Below are 12,979 nucleotides of genomic sequence, written 5' to 3'. Positions count from 1 at the left end.
ACATGGCAACTGCAAAGCAACCTGTGGCCTCCTGCATGTGTTAGGTTTAGGAGAAGGACCCCCTCCGGCCTCCCCTCCCCCCCTCCCCTCCCCTTCCCGTCCCGTCCCATGCAATGCAGATCCCCCCCAAAAATAGCTTTGCTACTACTAGACACATTTTTCCCCTTCGCGCAGATTCAGGCCTTCGCGGCGGGCCGGGCTGTAAATGGTGTTGCTGGGGGTGTATATAAGGAGGCCCGGGCAACAGGGTGGGCGTCATTCACTCCCAAGAGTTCCTTCTGGTTTTCACTCGCCTCAACGCAGCGCAACAAGGTGAGTCCTCTCTTTGGGATGGTGTTCGGTGGTGATGGTGATGGTGATGATGATGATGTATTGATCAATGATGCAGGACTTCAAAAACTTTGAAAAAAAGAAAGAAAAAAAGAAAGAAAATGGGTCTTGGTTTCTTGGGAGAATTCAAACACCATTGGACTATAATCTCAACAGGAGCAACACAGGAGACCAAATGCGGTTTTCAATCTTTTTTTGTTCTTTTTGGAGAAAGGAACAACCATTTGTGGATGATATGATTTCAGTTGCTATTTATTCTTGAGGAAAGGACTTTTTTTTTCCTTCCAAATCTCACTCTCTCTCACTCACGGGGTGTTTTAACTTCGTATCTAGGCCTGTGTTATTACGGTAGTGGCATTGGTGCTGAGGTTGGCATTTATCCGCAGGGCAACACTATGGTCGCCCTGCATCTGACATGGTTGAGATGTAACTAGGCCTGCCTGCCTGCTTGCTCTTGACCATGCAGCTAATGTTAGCCATGCAGTTCATTCACTGGACAGACAGTCACTGCAGGGCCAAAGGCTACTTGGTTGTGAGGATTCAGGACTTGTATTATTATTATTATAAATCTTTATGCTGTAGGCCTACACAAGGAGGCTATATAGAGCTATACAAGGCTTTAAGCTATAACCTTTAATTTCTTTCTAAAGCATTTCAAGTTTACATTTATTTACATTTCATAAACTGACAGTCAGGTTTTTAAACAAGCCTTATATACTTGCTCTTCCACATGGCATATTGTTTTCAAACTTTATCAAACACACTTTTTAAAATGTATTTCTAAAATTTGTCAGTGGAATTTTACAAAGTTAATTTATCATGACAGTTTATCATGGCATTTCATGATCAATGCAGCATTTATAGGCTATACTGAGCTTGATCTTAACCACTTCAAACCACCCCAATGTGGGCCATGCAATAATATAGAGCAACAATTGTGAACATCTTTCAAAAGGATTCAAACTATATCACGTTTCACCTCCCAGGCTGGTCAACAAGCTCACAACAGCATCGTTTGTTGTTTTTGAACATCTACAAAAAAAAGAAAAAGATTTCAAAACAAATTTCAGAATTTTCCCACTAAAACAAAACAGGGCATTGAGTGGTTAACAGAAAGATGATGTATGCACTGTAGTACCACGACAGACCACATGATGGCGCTCATAATGTAACGTGAAACCTCTTTCTTTTTTCCACATTTCTTTCAGATATTAAGATGACTTTCGCTGGACTCGATGCCGCTGCTATCAAGGCCGCACTGGATCAGTGTGCGGGTAAGAGAACTCTTTATTAAAATTACAATTCATTTATTATACTTATTAATTTAAAAGACATTATACATCACAATTAATTAACAGCTATAGCACTGGTTCGGGACCTAATTGTGGGTCGTGGACAAATCTTGTGTGGGTCCCTTTATATTATTTCAAAACATTTTCAAAAAACATTCCCCCCCAGAAAAGCTAACATTTTCATTAATTAAAAACAAAATGATTAAAAAAAAAGATTTTTTATTTTCATGAAGAAACAAATCGAAGAAATTCCATGAAATATACAACAAATTTGATGTTTAAGAAGTAGGGAAAATAGCCAATCTACAAGCTCACAATGTGTCCCGAACGAGCCCTCATGAGCTTGTAGATCTGCTATTTTCAAAATAATGTTTTCATACATTTGAAAACTTGCGAAACGGGTCACAATTCTGCACAATGAGTTATTTTACTTTTGGTACTTTAAGTACATTCTGAATTCCAGACTTCTAGTCAGTAACAGAGTATTTTCTACATTGCAGTATTGACACTGACATTTTTTTTTATTACTGAAGTAAAATGCGAGTATTTTTGTTGTAAGTAAGTTGTTTCTCAGGAAACAACTTAAAAGACAACTCAGAACTTGAAGCTTAACTTTTAAGTTTATTCATTTAAAATATGTGATACATAACATATTTGACCTTTAAACCCTGGGAGAATCCCAAAACCGAGAGGTACCCCCAAGGGTGTACAATTTCAACCCCTAGGGTGTACATTTTCACCCCTCCCCCCCGAGGGTGTACATTTTCGTCCACCTGACCTGCATTCCAATATTACATTACCACATGTTGCAGAAAACCGCTTGTGCAACTAGTTTCTATTTTAGTGTTGCTCGACATAGTGGCGCTACAGTATGTAGCCTAACTTTCCGCTTCTACCCCGGATTTGAACTCGGTTTTCTGAGCAAAAAAAAACAAACAAACAAACAAGTGCTGACAATTGTTTTATATACCATTGAGCTAATAGAGCCTCCCAGCTTGACCCCGGGGGGGATACATTGAATCTTGACCGTCAGGTTTTAAAATTCAAATGTCTCAATAGAACAGGGGTTCTCAACGTTTTTGACCGGGGACCCCCGGAAATGCTTTGGCAATGTCTCGGGACCCCCGCCCCGCCCCCTCCCGACCCCCAATATAAATTGACTGCTATAATAACCTTAAACCATTTTGGGCGGGAACCCCTTTTGGTGTTTTAAGCATTGTTATAATTTAGCTATTGAAAAATAGCAGATCTACAAGCTACAAGCTTGTAGGTCTGCTATTTTTGAAAAATCATGAAATTTTTTTTTAAAAACGAAATCTTTTTTTTTTTTTCTTTTTGAAAATAATTTGGGGACCCCCTAAAATAATTTGGCGACCCCCCGAGGGGTCGCGACCCACGGGTTGAGAACCCCTGCAATAGAAGAACAGGGAGGGGAAATACAACCACCCCCAACTGTATAAGTTATATTGTATTAACATTGTTAACTGTTTATGGACTAGAGTGGGTTGTGCTCACTGCTCACTGCTCACTGCTCACTGCTCACTGCTCACTGCTCACTCACGGTTGACCAAAACGTTGTTGCGTTGCAGCTGCCGACAGCTTCGACCTCAAGAAGTTCTTCGTCACATCCGGCATGACCGCCAAGTCCGCGGACGAAGTGAAGAAGGCCTTCTGTGTCATTGACCAGGATGCCTCCGGCTTCATTGAGGAGGAGGAGCTCAAGTAAGCAGACACTTAGCGACGACGATCATAATATGAGATCTAAACCATGGACACACAATACATCACTGAGCTATAATAGCAACAATAATATAGGATCTAAATGGACACACAAACAATAAATACATCACTGAGCCAATGATCTTCATTGAGGAGCAGGGGGGGGGGGGGGGGGGGGGCAAAGGAAGCAGACACTTAGCAGCAAATAGTTCAAGCTTTAAATGGACACACTTTAAATGGACACACAAATACATCACTGAGCTGTGGAGATCCTGGACAATGCTGACCAACATATGCGCCATAGCTCATGTTTACAGCATAGCTCATGTTTACAGCATAGCTCATGTTTACAAGTTACAACATAGCTCATGTTTACAACGGTAGCATCAGATTCACTCCATAGTGAAGTGCTGGGTTCACCTGCACACATAGTTGTTCACAATTTACATATTTGGCTGTATTATTTAAAGGCAAAAAAAAAAGATCATCTCAAGGCGGCATCTCAAACGTTCAAATTCTGCCCAATATTTCTTCACAAATCGATCTGTAAGATAAGGTAGCTCCGCTGTGGGCCCATATTTATTGACACTCTTTGGAGTTAATTCAACCCTATTTACTTAGCTGTCTGGCATCCCCCAGGGCTCTGTACTTGGTCTGCTCCCCCCCCCCCCCCCCCCACCTCTACACCAGATCTCTTTGCCGAAAATAGCAGACCTGCAAGCGGCTAGATCAGCTATTTTCACGGAACATCCCCTCCCTAGAATAGGGCCACTATAGGGCTCATGATGTGATGGGAGTATTTGACGGTGTCTGGATGGTTGGTAACGTTCTCCTGTGTCTCCGTTCTCCTCTCCTAAAGGCTGTTCCTGCAGAACTTCTCTGCGGGCGCCAGAGCACTCACCGACAAAGAGACCAAGGCTTTCCTCGCCGCCGGAGACGCTGATGGTGACGGCATGATCGGCATGGATGGTGAGCGCTTCTTCTCTTCTTACAATACATGGATACAAAAAAAAATTACAATTCACAATGTAGGCAGTTATAAGCAAGGTAACACATCAAATGCATAGAAATAGTAATCCAGGAAGATACTATCAGTATCATTTCAAAGAATGGTGGGAGTTTAAGTGCTTCCCAGCATATACAGGTATAGCCTATACTGCCCTATCTTTGCCCAAGTGCAACTACGCAAATAATCAAACTGAAGAGAAGTCTTTCAACTTGCCAGCAAAGATGGCTTGAGTTAGAAGTACGCTATTTAAATGAACCTAAAGAAGTAGGCTATGCAAGTGAACTTGCACTAAACATACTATAGTTTTCACAAGCTAAATGTTTATCTCTCGAAAACGTGATGGCTGATTTGACCTTTGACCCAAATAAATCACTCTGTTTTGAGCGACAGTGTGGCTACACTAGTCTTGCAGGGCAGTATGAGCTTAGCCGCTCCCTTGAAAGCCCATCAGGAATGGATAAAAACAGATGCTCTAAAGCTGTGATCCTTAAGTGTTATGTCCCTTGTCTGCCTCTCCTGAGGGAGAGAGGTGATTGCACTACGATCGAGGAATAGCGTAACTTTATTGACATTGCCAATCAGTATATGCTCTAACCCAAACACCCAGCGTCTAATGTTTTCCTACATTAAAACAACTACTGGATTTAAAACAAAAAAAAGTCTTTAGCATGTAAACAACAGTCATTGTTGAATATCTGAAGCTGTTCAAGTGCTTCATGGTCAGTTGATAGGCTGAAAAGGAAAGCTGTTTGTGTGGGCTTGTCGGGCGACAAGCCCACACAAACAGCTCGCAGCTCCACTACGTTTTCTGTTCAAAACGCTTGTTTTGAACCTGTAAATGTGGAGGAAGAAGCGACCTGTTGTGCATACATTAACTTATAGTACAAATTTGTCAACTTACACAAACATTTGACATGAGAATTTGAATATACTATTACTTACTTACTTACTTACTTACTTACTTACTTACTTACTTACTTACTTATACAAAACGGTTTGACATAAGATTTGAATATAGTTGTTTCCCAGGAGACTAACAGCGTTCTTTCTTTTCTTTTCTTTTCCATTTCCTACAGAGTTCGCTCTGCTCGTTAAGTCATAAACCAACCACTGACCAATCAAGACCCACTACATTTCACGATGGAACCCGTTAAAAACTCAACTCCTTCCAAGAACACTCTCACTACTCACCAGCTGAAAGAATATTTTTTTATATCTTATTGCCTGCAGTCAATTTCTCTACATTGAACACATGAGTGTATTTGTTACCGTTATCCAGCTGTGTTGTTTTTATGTTAGAGAAAAATGGCATTGTGCAAAAACTGTACACCTCACATGATGCACTTTTGAGGAAGAGTGAATAACCAGGAATAAATACTCTTTTGGTGTAATCCCTCCCGTGTTATTAGTTCTCTTCTGGTGTGTAATATTACCTTCAATGTTCATTTTGTTGACTTAAAACGAAGACTGAAAGATTCAGTCGACTAAGACTATTTGGGACTAAACGATTTCAGACGACCAAAATAGGACTAAAACTCAATGGCGTATAGGCATGTAACGATTCACTCAATTCACGATGCGGTTCTTCTCGATTTTTAAAACACAACATTTATTTTCCAGACAAAATATTGTCTGTAAATAATTAAAATAATTAGATTTTCCGGTCATTTAATGACCGCAACAATCTACTTATTTTAATTATTTCTCTTACACAAATCTAGTATTTTCTTTCTCTTTTAATTGTCTTCTCTCGTCCATTACGGTAGCAAATAACTGGAACTCTTTCTTACTGAAAGATCCAGTATTTTCTTCTGCTCTGCTGTTCGCATCGTGATTCAAATCGAGATTCAAATTGTCACCGGTTTGAATCGATCTTAATCGATTTACCATATATCATTACATGCCTATATAGCTCTGGGGTGGGATGCCCTGCAGTGGCTTTGCTTATCCACATACTACTACTGGTTGGGGGATAGTTCTCTTTGCTTATCCACATACTACTACTGGTTGGGGGATAGTTCTCTTTGCTTATCCACATACTACTACTGGTTGGGGGATAGTTCTCTTTGCTTATCCACATACTACTACTGGTTGGGGGATAGTTCTCTTTGCTTATCCACATACTACTACTGGTTGGGGGATAGTTCTCTTTGCTTATCCACATACTACTACTGGTTGGGGGATAGTTCTCTTTGCTTATCCACATACTACTACTGGTTGGGGGATAGTTCTCTTTGCTTATCCACATACTACTACTGGTTGGGGGATAGTTCTCTTTGCTTATCTACAGCACATACTACTACTGGTTGGGGGATAGTTCTCTCATGGAGGTCCTACTGGCCATGAGTTTTTTTTATAGTCTGGAGAGAGAGAGACTGACAGAGACAGAGAGAGCGAGAGAGAGAGAGAGAGAGAGAGAGAGAGAGAGAGAGAGTGCTGCTGGTCAGAAAGAAAGTGCTGGGCCAGCAGCAACTGCAGGAGAAGGAACAGGAGAAGGAGAAGCCTCTCTCTCTGGTCTGGGTCTATGAATAGCCTCTGGTTGCATCAGCACGAACCACCCTTCAGCTCTACTACTGTACAAGGTGCTGCAGGCAGCCATGCAGGCCAGGCCAGGCAGGGTGGTGGTGGGTGGGTGGGTGTGGTGGGTGGGTGGGTGGGTGTGGTGGTGGTGGGTGTGGTGGTGGTGGTGGGTGGGTGGGTGGGTGCACCCGACCGGACCCACGGCGAGGGGTGTCACTTACAACACCGCTCATTTTAGCCCCATGCATCAAGACCCTGCATGAGGGCGATTCTTACGATATGCCTTCTAAATCATAAGTGGTTCTTCACACGCTTTCAAGATGTTTCAGAAAATGTTAAAAAAAAATGTAAAATGACATCACCAATGCTTCCCTGGTTTGAATGGGTTAGTGGGGGGGGGACCTGGGGGTATACCGTGGAAGGGCCTGTCTGGGCCATATACAAAATCAACAATATCTGGATATTTTTCATCAAATGTCTCGATGTTGATATCGATATCGTCGGCGATAATACAGCCTATATTGTGCCGCTAATATCAAACACGGAGAAAGTAGCTGATCTGCAAGCTCAATATGCTATAGCCTATATTCTCATTATTTTTGGAGATTAAAAAGTATAGGAAACACTATTATAATAATTATAATATATAGTCGCATATCACGATATATTGATATAATATCTAATATATATTGCCATGCAGCCCATTTGTATGACATGACAGGTGGAGTGGCATATATATATATATATATATATATATATATATATATATATATAGGCCACAGTTTCTTCTACGATGGAATGTAAAAAGCCATGGTTGAAACCCACTAATGACAAAACACAAGCATTTGATGATCAAAGGGGTGAAAAAACACAAACATCAGCTTACACTATTAAAACACACAGCTACATGACTATACACTGGTCTGTAATGCAATCCATCGACCATGAAGCCTATCAGATGACTAGGAACAACAGGGAAGCCTATCAGATGACTAGGAACAACAGGGAAGGCTACAATCAGTTAGTTACTATTCAACCATGAAGCCTATCAGATGACTAGGAACAACAGGGAAGGCTACAATCAGTTAGTTACTATTCAACCATGAAGCCTATCAGATGAATAGGAACAACAGGGAAGGCTACAATCAGTTAGTTACTATTCAACCATGAAGCCTATCAGATGACTAGGAACAACAGGGAAGGCTACAATCAGTTAGTTACTATTCAACCATGAAGCCTATCAGATGACTAGGAACAACAGGGAAGGCTACAATCAGTTAGTTACTATTCAAAAACAAATAAATACAAAGTATACTGTATGACTCTCTTCCAAATGGACAGTGCTGCTGCCACCTCCAGGAGATTGTCAGTATTACAACGTGCTTCCCATTTGAACGTGTGCCATTGATAGACCTGCATGATACACATAATTTAAAGTACTAATACATTTTTGTTTTAATTCACGACGACATTGATTAAAGTGTTCAATTTTCCGCAAGAAATAATTCCACTTCAAAGCAACTAGAGAAGTTTCTGACATCCCAAACATGGTCGTGGAAATGCGGTTCTATTAAGTGTAACCTATAATTGCAGACATGAAACCTATACAAACACAAACAAAAAGCTTTATTATTAAGAAAAGCAACTATATACTAAGAAAGCAAACGGTCTTAGTGCTGTTCTCTTCATTCATTCACTGGGGAATTGTCAAGTGTCATTTGCTCTCTGAGCCTAATTCACAGTCATCAGCAGTGCAGTGTATATTCTTTAGCGTTGGGAGGATTCTTTTTTCCTTCCAAACGCAACCTTTTAAGTGACTTCATTTAGGGGAAACCCCCAAAATAGACCTGCAAGCGCAATGTCTTCCTCCAGTCTGGCTAGTGGACAACATTTCCGCCGTGCATGCAGCATTGCACACCCCCTCTCCCTTGTCTCTCATCGGTGTGATGTGGTGTCAGCTATGCTTATGCCTCGGATTTCCAGTGGACCGAAAAAAGTATAAAAAGGTCACGGGGATCACGGTGGAAGATCACAGCAGTCGACTCCCAAGTCTTCCCCGTGTCATCCTCATCCTCCATCTCTAGGACAAAAGAACCGAGGTGAGTTTTATAAGAGTCCAAGACCGTCCGGCCGGCGGGCCGCGGGGACCACCAGACACTCACAGCATCCATCAGGCTCGACAGGCGCGCCTCGCAGAAAAATGTAGCGTTTTTTTATATCCATATGGGCTTCTTCTTCTTCTGAAAGAGGACTCCGACTCCAGGCAGAAAAGATGCTGGGTTTGGTTTCTGCTTTATGGGGGAGCCTGACATGCGATGCGGAGAAGACAGGACAGGACAGGACAGACAGTCGGAGATTTACGAGGAGGAGAAATGGATCACAGCAGCAGCATGCAGGGGAGAGGCAGGCAGCAGCTGCCCTCCGCATGCTGCATGCGGGGAGGGAGAGTCTATAAGCCGGTCTCGGCTTCCCCAAATGGGACACTATACAGTTTTCACATTGCTCTGTAAAGTGGATTAATTCGCGTTTATTGTTTGTTATAGCTGGGGATGGATTCTGAAATGTAGGCTATATATACTAGGCTACAGTAGCCTATATTCGGTTGGTAATGAAAACATCATTCATTGGCGACGTTTTTAAAGCGCAAATAGTGATTCATTGAATGTTTAAAATTGAAGGCAATGTATTGTGGAAGTGATGATGCCTTTAACAGACTAAATTAAATAGATGGCGATGATGATGATGATCCACATAATCTTAAAAGAATGAATTGGAATAAAAAAGTACAAGAAACCATATGTAATTTGTATAAGATTCCAAAATGTGCCAATAATGCTACAGCCTATAGGATTCAGGGACATTATTTACTATTTAGGTTCCCCAACCATGCAGTGTTTTCACCCAGACAAAGTTATCCTCTATATATAATTGTCATGTTTTCCTCCCAGATCGAAATGGCCTTCACCGGAGTACTCACTGATGCCGCCATCACTGCAGCCCTGGACGGATGCAAAGGTATAGCCCAAAATGAATCCTTTCATTTACCAAACAATACTCAAATCATGTGTGTTGACTTGTTAGCGACTTATAGCTTAAAGGCATCATAGCTACAACATCTGCTGCATCATCACCACTTTTCCAGCCGCTGATTCTTTCGACCACAAGAAGTTCTTCGCCGCGGTGGGCCTGACGGGAAAGACGGACGCGGACGTGAAGAAAGCTTTCTCCATCATCGACCAGGACGCCAGCGGCTTCATTGAGGAGGATGAGCTCAAGTAAATAACACGCTTATAGTTTATAGGACGCCAGCGGCTTCATTGAGGAGGATGAGCTCAAGTAAATAACACGCTTATAGTTTATAGGACGCCAGCGGCTTCATTGAGGAGGATGAGCTCAAGTAAATAACACGCTTATAGTTTTAATGGACACGACAAAACGCACCATTCACCACCACTGAGCTTTATAAGTCTGTTACACTGAAAATGCCCACAGTATCCCATGCGTAAAGTGCGTAACAATGAAATGACTACATTATAAATGTAGTTCTTGTTGGCAGGCGACAGTATAATGTAGTTCTTGTTGGCAGGCGACAGTATAATGTAGTTCTTGTTGGCAGGCGACAGTATAATGTAGTTCTTATTGGCAGGCGACATTATAAATGTAGTTCTTGTTGGCACAGGCGACAGTATACGTTCAAAATGCTCAATGTATCCCCGTGCGTAAAGTCGTGCGTAATGTGCGTAACATGCATGGGAATAGCGCATAATGGCAAGGCTGTTTTCAGCAACAAGTAGCAATTCAATGTGCTTTATAGCAGAATATCAAGCAAAGGAAACGCAATTATAAAATGAAATTAGGATGCATATAAAAGACATACCGGTATACAGTTTCAGAAGAGAAAATAAAATACACATTTTTAAATAATTCAATCAAAGGCAGAAACGTTTTTAGTTGTGTTTTAAACAGTGGTGGAAAAAGTACTCATAGTAAAAGTATCAATACTGCAATGTACATAAAAATGTACTTGAGTAAAAGTTAAAATAATAATAATAATAATGGCATATGAATGTACTTAAAGTACCAAAAGTAGAAAGTATATAGGCCTACTCATTATGCAGAATATACCATCTCTCTATATTAAACTATTTTGAAAATAGCAGATCTACAAGCTCACAATGCGTCACATGGCGACGCATTGTGAGCTTGCAGATCGGCTATTTTTAAATGCCGAAATGTATGTGGGTTTTGTAATAATAATCAAAATCTAATAAAAGTACAACTAGTAACTATTACGTTTTCAAATAAAAATACAATATTTGCCTTTGAGGAGTAAAAGTACAGAAACTTGGAAATACTCAAGTAAAGTAAAAATACATCAAAACTGTTGAGTAAATGGCCTGGGCCGTGGCTCAGTGGTCCAGGCACCTTGGCTGGTAATCCAGTCTGGCAGAGTGCAGCGGGTTCGACTCCCGATCCCGACAGCCTTTACTGCATGTCTTCCCCCCCCATCTCTCTCCCCATTTCCTGTCAGCCTACTGTCTGTCCCTCCATAAAAAAATAAAATAGGCGAAAGCCACAAAAAAACATAAAAAAAAACAAAACTGTTGAGTAAATGTAATGTTTGAGTGGCATGCAGACCTGCAGTTTTCTGGGAGTTAAAGTTCCAGATATGGTGCATAAAAAACTAAATGCACGTTTATTTTTGCAGAAAGCTGACCATATGACCCTAAGCCAATTGCTTGCTTTGACTCTTATAATTTCTTATATTGACTCTAACTATAATGTGTTTTTCCGTTGTCCTCCAGACTGTTCCTGCAGAATTTCAACAAAGGTGCGCGCGCTCTCACCGACACCGAGACCAAGGCCTTCCTCAAGGCCGGAGACAGCGACGGCGACGGAAAGATCGGCATCGACGGTACACAGTTCTGTCTTCATCCAGGCTCTATAGTACAGTACAGTACAGTACAGTACAGTAGCAGTGATTCTCAACCATTTTCATTTCAGGCACCCCCAGTTTGACATGCATTAGTCTACGGACCCCCATTTAATGGCATTTCTATATCTCTGGGGCCCCCAATTTATATTGTAAAAGCAATGTAAATTTAACTCTGAGAGTGTACAAATGGAACCCTGGAACTTTGGTTTCATTTGTACACTCCGAGTTACAGACCCATCAGAGTCCATTTGGTTCCTAAGTATCATTTAGCTGGGGACCCCCTGGAACTCCCTCAAGGACCCCTGGGGACCCCACTTTGGGAAACACTGCCCTAACATAACTACAATGATAACATTTGTTTTGTTGTTTTGTGTACAGAGTTCTCTGCGATGGTGAAGGCATAAACGGCGCCCCCTGGTGGACCTGCTCTGATGGAACAACACTGTGTTCACGTCACACGACCTCCAGTTTTCATCCCAATATGAAATGATTTTTATACATGAATAAATACCTACGCTTCTCCTCTGCTACGTAACACACTGAGCGTCCATGACGATGATTGTGAATTGTTGTGTTCATGTCTTAAAAGATGACTTTTGCCTTATGTAAAAAAGAAAAACTATACCATGCACTTTCCAGGAACAGATGATGTTACAAAAAAGGAATAAATATTCTTTTGCTACGGATTTATTGGAGTTATTTCCCCCTGAATGTAGATATGTAATATAGAGGTATGTGCATGCGCACTGACACACACCACACACACACACACACACACACACACACACACACACACACACACACACACACACACACACACACACACACACACACACACACACACACACACACACACACACACACACACACACACACACACCCCTATGTGTATAACTGCAAGAGTGGGTACCTTGATGTAAAATTGGCCATTTGGTTAAAAAAATATATTGGAAAATGGTCTCAAGAAGTAATGTACAGGTCTGAATCTGATATTTCTACAATTGCTACAAATTCCACAAAAGCTATTTATCCAATCCTTTTGGGCATAAACAAGTTAAAGGGTAGGCCTACATCTGATAATGACTGTACAGGTACTGTGCATTTTCAAATCATCACTAAAGACTATTTTTGAGGGGCGCTAGCCCCTCCTATATACAGCTTTTGACCCCACAC

At 41.4% G+C, this 12,979-nt stretch overlaps 2 protein-coding genes across 2 annotated transcripts; both read left to right on the top strand.

Moving 5' to 3' along the window:
* The first annotated feature begins 218 nt into the window (after positions 1-218).
* LOC306936467 (parvalbumin-2-like) lies at positions 219-5,741 on the top strand. Its single transcript, XM_079519963.1, has 5 exons — positions 219-312; positions 1,539-1,604; positions 3,212-3,344; positions 4,201-4,310; positions 5,427-5,741. Exons 2-5 carry the CDS (start codon positions 1,547-1,549, stop codon positions 5,450-5,452), a joined length of 327 nt encoding a protein of 108 aa, XP_079376089.1. The 5' UTR covers positions 219-312; positions 1,539-1,546; the 3' UTR covers positions 5,453-5,741.
* Positions 5,742-8,708: 2,967 nt separating this feature from the next.
* LOC306936466 (parvalbumin beta-like) lies at positions 8,709-12,492 on the top strand. Its single transcript, XM_079519962.1, has 5 exons — positions 8,709-8,969; positions 9,819-9,885; positions 10,013-10,145; positions 11,676-11,785; positions 12,185-12,492. Exons 2-5 carry the CDS (start codon positions 9,825-9,827, stop codon positions 12,208-12,210), a joined length of 330 nt encoding a protein of 109 aa, XP_079376088.1. The 5' UTR covers positions 8,709-8,969; positions 9,819-9,824; the 3' UTR covers positions 12,211-12,492.
* The last annotated feature ends 487 nt before the right edge of the window (positions 12,493-12,979 follow it).

The sequence above is a fragment of the Electrona antarctica genome, assembly GCF_951216825.1.
Source record: "Electrona antarctica genome assembly, chromosome: 14".
In the NCBI taxonomy this organism is placed as follows: Eukaryota; Metazoa; Chordata; class Actinopteri; order Myctophiformes; family Myctophidae; genus Electrona; species Electrona antarctica.
The sequence above is the reverse complement of the archived record's forward strand: the minus strand, read 5'-3'. Positions and strand labels throughout refer to the sequence as shown.